This window comes from Humulus lupulus, chromosome 7 (assembly GCF_963169125.1).
Source record: "Humulus lupulus chromosome 7, drHumLupu1.1, whole genome shotgun sequence".
Classification (NCBI taxonomy): domain Eukaryota; kingdom Viridiplantae; phylum Streptophyta; class Magnoliopsida; order Rosales; family Cannabaceae; genus Humulus; species Humulus lupulus.
Genome location: NC_084799.1, coordinates 133406153 through 133413693, shown reverse-complemented (window position 1 = coordinate 133413693; position 7541 = coordinate 133406153). Strand labels below are relative to the sequence as shown.

The 7541-nt window shown below is 46.5% G+C and overlaps 1 protein-coding gene across 1 annotated transcript; it reads left to right on the top strand.

The window, feature by feature from the left end:
• The first annotated feature begins 1639 nt into the window (after window positions 1-1639).
• On the top strand, window positions 1640-3031 carry LOC133788641 (uncharacterized). Its single transcript, XM_062226197.1, has 2 exons — window positions 1640-1793; window positions 1876-3031. Exons 1-2 carry the CDS (start codon window positions 1653-1655, stop codon window positions 2908-2910), a joined length of 1176 nt encoding a protein of 391 aa, XP_062082181.1. The 5' UTR covers window positions 1640-1652; the 3' UTR covers window positions 2911-3031.
• The last annotated feature ends 4510 nt before the right edge of the window (window positions 3032-7541 follow it).

The following is a 7541-nucleotide window of genomic DNA, read 5'->3' as shown; positions in this document are numbered from 1 at the left end:
ATTGTTATATGGAAACTTAGAACCAACTTCAAACACTTTGAACTGAATTGATTAGCTTCAACTTCATTAAATACCATTTTGAGACACCCAAAATGATAACTTTCTCGTTTTTATATTTTTGTAATCCATAAAGCATTCTCATAGTAGTCACAGATTTTATTGTGGAGTTCTGCAAAGTGTCATTGCAGTGGTAGATATTTCAATAATCATAACATGGGATATCAGAAAACAATTTTTTTTTTCATGTTTTGAGCTATGATATAAATATATATTTTTTGTTTTTAGGACTGAAATGCCTGGTTCCATGTCTGCTGTCTTCATTTCTATTTCGTATTCTAGATTTTTTGTTCTTTGTTTCAAATCAGTGCTCTTACATTAAAGTTTATATGCAGATATTTTTATCTTTTAGTTGAGCATCATTACTTCTTGCAGCATCAGCTAGCAGTAACCCAAGACTGAAGTTTAAAAATTTCAACTTGGAAAAATTCATTGGTTTCATAAATGCCATTTCAAGCTCATTCCCTGCTTTAAAATTTATTTCTTGGAAGTATTAGATATATATGTTTTTGGGTATCTAAGTACTTAGCTACATATGCATCTATTATATTCTAAATTGCTAATTTGATAGCGAGAAGTAACCACAAAAAAAAAAAAAAAAAGTCGAACCTTTGAGGGTCTCACTTGTACTTTCATGAAAGACGATATTTTTGCATATTTTTTCTTTTGATATTATGTGTTTCTTATGGCGACCCTGTATTCCATGACAATTAAATGTGAATGAAAGTCCTTGTTCTAATTTAGTTTCACTTGGGGATCGGACACAATTCATGTGTCATGTTCATGTATTTTAAACTTATTTATGTACACTACAATAAAAATCTAGTTATAATTTTTCATGTTCGATGTATTATAATGTGATTTTTCATGTTTCAGGAATGATTTTATAAAGAAATTCATGGCAACCAATCCTTACTTTGGAAAGGCAGTGACGAGGGTGAGTACAAGGACAAGAAAAAGAAATATATGTTGTTTGACAATGAATTTAGTGTTTTATTATATTTGTAATTTTTATTAGAGTAAATGATTCTTGTTTGAATGGTTAATTATTACTTTGTAAATCTAGTTATATATTTTGTAAGGTCAAGACGATTATAATTTTAATAAGTTTTGTTATTTTAATCTATAAATTTTTAGATTAATTTGTATATAAGTGTTTCATTTAAATCATAATTTTTAATTTAAAATAATAATAAATAAATTTTTTAAAAATTAAAAATATAACTTTTAAGGTCACCCAAAGAGAGTCCTAAAAACCTTACTTAAAGGCACTCAGCAAGATTTTTTAGGACTCGTGGACATTCTTTTAGGACTCGCAGTGCGAGTCCTAAAAACATCATTTTAGGACTCGCAACGCGAGTCCTAAAAACCTTATTTAAAGGCACTCAGCAAGATCTTTTAGGACTCGCGGACATTTTTTAGGACTCGCAACGCAAGTCCTAAAAACTTTACTTAAAGGCACTCAGCAAGATCTTTTAGGACTTGTGGACATTTTTTTAGGACTCGCAACGGGAGTCCTAAAAACCTTAGTTTTTAAGGCTCTCAAATAGAGGACTCGCGGAGCGCGAGTCCTAAAAACTTTTTTAGGGCTCGCAATGCTAGTCCTAAAAAACCTTTTTTGTAGTAGTGAGGACATGGCCCTGAGCTTGTGCGAGCTCAATTCTGAGAAATGGGCCATCAGTAGCAGTAAGGATCCGCTGTTGCTGACACATGCCGTGAAGCAACAATTGTCCGGGGTAAGCCGTCAGTTATGTTTTGGGATCATCTGTCTTAGCACATTTGGTTCTGCTTAACTCATTCTGTTGTCTTTCCTTGCAGGCCTCTCTGATCGCGGAACGCTCGTTCCGGGAGGTGGGTGCAGTTCTGGTTCAGTTGGAGGAGAGCCAGGTGGCTCGCCAGGCCTTGGAGGCGGAGAAGCAGAAACTGACCCAACAGGTCGAGAGCACAAGGGGGGAGGCCTCGGAGAAGATTGACCAGGCCCGGCGCACGGCTGAGGAAGAGGCGGACAAGAAATATCTTGCCAAATACCGAGAGTACCGGGCCAGCGCAGAGACTGAGTTCAAACAGCGGTCGGATGACTTGAAGGCCGAAAACTCCAAGCTCCGGGAAGAGCTATCCCAAGCCAGGGTGGAGAAGGATACCTTGGAAGCCCGCTTGCAATCGAAAAATGATCTCCTCCTTAAGCGGCAAGAGGAATATGCCACTCTTCAGAACAAGCTGCACGAGGAGGAGCAACTTCATAAGAGGAGTAGTGATCTCGTGTCTATGCTGGAGTTGGGGCTCGCCGAGAAGGATAAAGAGATCGGAGCCTTGCAATTCACCGCCAGGGGGCATGTGACCGAGAAGCAATCCATGCTGAACCAAAATAAGGTGCAGCGCAAGGAGATTGATTCTCTTAAGGGAGAGCGGGATGCATCCAAGGCCGAGGTGGAAAAACTGAAAGCTCAATTAGCTGTCGCGGAGGCAAAGCTGGCAACCTCCGAGGCGGAGCGCTTGAAGGAGAAGGAGGATGCCGAGGTGGTACTGAACAGGACGATTAATATATCGTACGTGGTCGTCATGCATCAACTCTGGAAAATGAACCCGGAGGTACTAGGCTATCTGGGAGAGGATGCCGACGCCATGAGGGAGAAGCTACAAGTGTGGGATCAAGGCCCAGAGGTGTACGTCCAAACTTACAACATTGACGAACCTGCTGGAGCCCCTGAGGCAGGAGATCCCGGAGAGGCAGGGACCTCTGAACCTGCCCGCGATGACGTTCCGCCTTCCAATGAGCCGACTCCGCCAGCCCCAGTTGAAACCGCTGACCTCGAGGCCTTGGACGCGGATACTGCTACCACCCCCAATGCTTGAAGGGGCCTTATCTTTAATTATTTTTCATTTGTGTTTTTCTTTGGGGCGAAGCTCCTTGTACTCTTTTCTCATTGCAGACATATTTGCCATAATTATAGCATTCTCCTTTCTTTTCTGCCGAGTTCTTTATTTAACTTTGCGTTTAGGGTAGACTTTTATACGGTAGAAACTGCTGTAGGGGCGCATGAGGTTTTGGTTCCAACGGCCAGAACCTATGCACTTCCTACTTGAAGCTCTAACAGCTGATGTCTTTTCCCACGTAGTTTCTAGGTTACGAAGGTTTCCTGGTTCCAACGGCCAGACTCCTTTCACCGTATTTTAGCTTTCCTAAGGCAAATAGCCAATCCCGGGACTTGTAGTTATATTGTTCGCTGGGATTGCTAAGGTGAGCCGTTCCATGGCTCGGAACGGGAGTTCTTTTGGTGAGCGTCGCTAGACTTAAGGTTAGATCTTTGCGAAGCAAAACTAACTGTCGTTGCGAACCTCATGGTGGCTGACTTCAGGGACCTGGCATGGAGCCCTGCGAGGCAAGGCTCGTTGCGGTCGGGGAAATTGCCACGCCCACCATGTGCGATCCCGGAGCAGGGGCTTTGCGAAGCAAGGCCTGCTGTGAGTGAGGGATCGACCATGTCTGCTCCTGGAGTTGAAACTTGCAGTGGTCGAGGAGCTCGCTATGCATTATTTTGTGAGATCCGGAGCTGAAGCCTGCGAAGCAAGGCTTACAACGGTCGCGGATCTTGCCACCTTTCGCCTTGCGGGACCCGGAGCTGGAGCTTGCGAAGCAAAGCTCTACAGCGGTCGCGGAGTATTCTGCGAAGGACTTATCAGGGAGTTGGGGGTGTTTCGGCGTAGCTCTCTGAATGTGCCCCAACCCCCAGTCCTGTTCATCGCTGGGCTACAGGAGATAATTTTCATGATGCATAATGGCAGGCATTTCGATTCACAAAAACACATAATGCGCACATGACACGTAATGCAAGTATGTTTATGGCAAAAACACATAATGCGCACATGACACGTAATGCAAGTATGTTTATGGCAAAAACACATAATGCGCACATGACACGTAATGCAAGTATGTTTATGGCAAAAACACATAATGCGCACATGACACGTAATGCAAGTATGTTTATGGAAATAACAAATTAACCTAAGCTTAACAATTTAAAAAATGCTAGCACACGAGTGGTGTTCTGCGTATATTTTGTTCAAGGGGCATATGGCTATGCCTTAGCCATGTATACCCCCCCCAAGTGAGCGTGGGGTCCGGACGTCTCCGGACCGCGTGGTCACTTGTTGAAACGCAGCCTTGAACACAGGGATAGAAAATGCAGTAAAAGCGGAGTGAACCTCTCTGTGTTTCATTAAATTAGCCTGAGGCATGTGTTTTACAGCAGGGAGGATTATCTCCACATTTTACACTCTTGCTACGTCCACCAAGGACTTTCGACTAGATAGTCCGGGGCCTACTGATAGTAATGGCGGAGGTGCTCCGCGTTCCAGGCGCGCGGGACTTTAGATCCGTCGAGTCTCTTTAAGTGATATGTCCCATGGCCCATTTTTTTTTGTACTTCACAGGGGCCTTCCCAGTTGGGTCCGAGGACTCCCACTCCCGGATCCTGCGTAGCAGGAAATACTCTCCGGAGGACAAGATCCCCAACTTCGAATGTACGGCTCTTGACTCTTGTGTTAAAGTGTCGGGCTATCTTGCCTTGGTACATTTTTAGTTGGACCTGCGACTGCTCCCGGAGCTCTTCGATCATGTCCAGGGACTCCTGGAGAAGGGCGTGGTTCTGGGTAGGGTCGTAGGTGTCCTGCCTGTGAGAGGGGATCATAGTTTCTACTGGGATGACGGCCTCGCAACCGAAGGTCATGGAATAAGGTGTGTGCCCCGTCGAAGTTCTCTCTATTGTGCGATAGCCCCAAAGTACTCGCGGAAGTTCTTCCGGCCAGTGAGCCTTGCAGGCTTGGAGTTTTTTCTTCAACGTGGTCTTTAAGATTTTGTTTATTGCCTCCACTTGCCCATTAGCTTGGGGTCTGGCGACTGCGGAAAAGCTTTTGATAATTCCATGCGAAGCACAGAAGTTCGTGAAATGTTCACTATCAAATTGCTTCCCGTTGTCGGACACTATTTTTCGTGGAAGCCCAAAACGACACACTATATTCCTGATGACAAAGTCCAGTGCCTTCTTAGACGTGACCGTGTTCATAGGTTCAGCTTCAACCCATTTGGTGAAGTAGTCTACCGCGACTATGGCATACTTCACTCCGCCCCTTCCAGTTGGAAGGGAACCTACTAGGTCAATGCCCCAGACGGCGAACGGCCAGGGGCTGGTCATTAAGGTAATTTCTGTAGAAGGCGCTCGCGGAACCTTGGCGTACCTCTGGCATTGCTCACATTTTCTGACATAATCCACACAATCCTTCTTCATGGTGGGCCAGAAGTATCCTTGTCGAAGGATCTTTTTGGAGAGGCTCAGCCCGGAGGTATGGTCGCCACAGAAGCCTCCGTGAACCTCATGGATGATGGCGCTGACTTCGGTTCCGGAAACACACCTAAGGAATGGTATGGACAACCCCCTGCGGTAAAGCTTTTCATCCATAACCACGTATCGGGGAGCTTGATACTGGAGCTTTCTTGCGTCTGCTTTATCAGTGGGGAGCTCTCCGGTGGTGAGAAATCTGAGGATGGGTCCCATCCAGGAATGGGAATGGTCGATGATGGCATTTACCCTCTGTGTCTCGGTACTAGGTGCTTCTAAGTGCCCGATGGGCACTAGGCCATATTGTTCAATCTCCGGGTCTGTTGCAAGCTTGGCTAGCATGTCCGCGAGTGAGTTCTGGTCCCGGGGGACCTAGCGGATGTGGTAGCCTTTGAAATGCTGCAGGAGGCCGCGGGAGAGAGACACGTAGGCAGCCATTTTTTCGCCTTTCGTCTGGTATTCCCCGGATATTTGGTTTACCACAAGTAGGGAGTCGATGTATACCTCGATTTTTTGGGCTCCGACTTCTCTGGCCAGTTGCAATCCGGCCAACATGGCTTCGTGTTCTGACTCGTTGTTGGACGCTGGGAATGCGAAACGGATGGTGCTCTGGAGCTGATGTCCTTGGGGAGATATTAGGATGACCCCTGCTCCAGCTCCTTTTTCATTTGAGGCTCCGTCTACATAGACCTTCCATGTGGGAAGTTCCGGGATAGGATCTTCCGGGAGGTCATTCATTCCTGAGCATTCCACAATAAAGTCCGCGAGAGCTTGTCCTTTTATGGAAACACGTGGCTGGTAGTGGATGTCAAATTGGCTCAGTTCCATGGCCCATTTAAGCAATCTGCCAGAAGACTAGGGCTTCTGCAAGACTTGTCGGAGAGGGTGGTTGGTGAGTACTTTGATGGTGTGCGCCTGGAAATAGGGCCTTAGCTTCCGCGAAGCAATTAGCAAGCAGAGGGAGAGTTTTTCGATCATCGAATATCTGGACTCGGCGTCCAGTAACCTCTTGCTTACGTAATACACAGGGAGCTGGATATGGCCATCTTCCCGGACGAGAGCGGCACTTACTGCGTGCTCTGTCACAGCTAAGTATAAGAACAACGCCTCTCCTTCGACAGGTTTGGACAGAATGGGAGCTCGGGTTAAATGTTCCTTGAGGTGTTGGAAGGCTGCTTCGCATTCGGGGGTCCATTCGAACCTCTTGTTTCCTCGCAACACATTGAAGAAGGGGACACATTTGTCAGTGGCCTTAGATACGAAGCGGCTGAGCGCAGCTATCCTTCCGGTAACGCTTTGGACATCCTTATGCTTCCGAGGGGAAGGCATATCTATGAACGCCTTAATTTTCTCAGGGTTGGCTTACACTCCGCGGGAGCTGACAATGAAACCGAGGAACTTCCCAGACGAGACCCCGAAAGTACATTTCTTCGGATTCAGTTTCATTCCATACTTTCGGATCACGGCGAAAGCTTCCTCAAGGTCGTCACTGTGGTCCCTGGAGGTCTTGGACTTTACCAACATGTCATCTACGTACACCTCCATATTCCTCCCCAGCTGGTCCTTGAACATCCTGTTCACTAGACGCTGGTATGTCGCCCCAGCATTCTTCAAACCGAAAGGCATGACCACGTAACAGTAGACACCTTTGTCCGTGAGGAAGCTGGTGTGTTCCTGGTCCGCGACATGCATCTTGATCTGGTTGTATCCGGAGTACGCATCCATGAAGGACAAGAGTTCATACCCGGAAGTAGCGTCTACCATCTGATCGATTCGCGGAAGAGGGAAACAATCTTTCGGGCAAGCTTTGTTTAGGTCCGTGAAGTCGATGCACATTCTCCAGGACCCATTGGGTTTCGGGACCAGAACTGGGTTGGCCAACCACACGGGATAGTGTGACTCCTGGAGAAAGCCTATGGACATCAACTTGTCCACTTCAGCTTTGACCGCTTCGGCCCTCACTGGGTCTAACGGCCTCCTCTTTTGGCGAACTGGAGTTGCAGATGGGTCTATGTTGAGTGCGTGGCACGCAACATTGGGATTAATCCCCGTCATATCAGCGTGGGACCATGCCAGGATATCCTGATTATTCTTCACAGTGGCCACGATCTTTTCTCGAATGGCCGATGGAAGGTTTTTCCCTACCTG

Bases quoted from the DNA above. Each gene is read 5' to 3' on its own strand.
- LOC133788641 (XM_062226197.1), top strand. From the start codon at position 1,653: ATGCTAGTCCTAAAAAACCTTTTTTGTAGTAGTGAGGACATGGCCCTG. The intron at 1,794-1,875 runs GTAAGCCGTCAG...CTTTCCTTGCAG, and splicing joins TGAAGCAACAATTGTCCGGG to GCCTCTCTGATCGCGGAACG.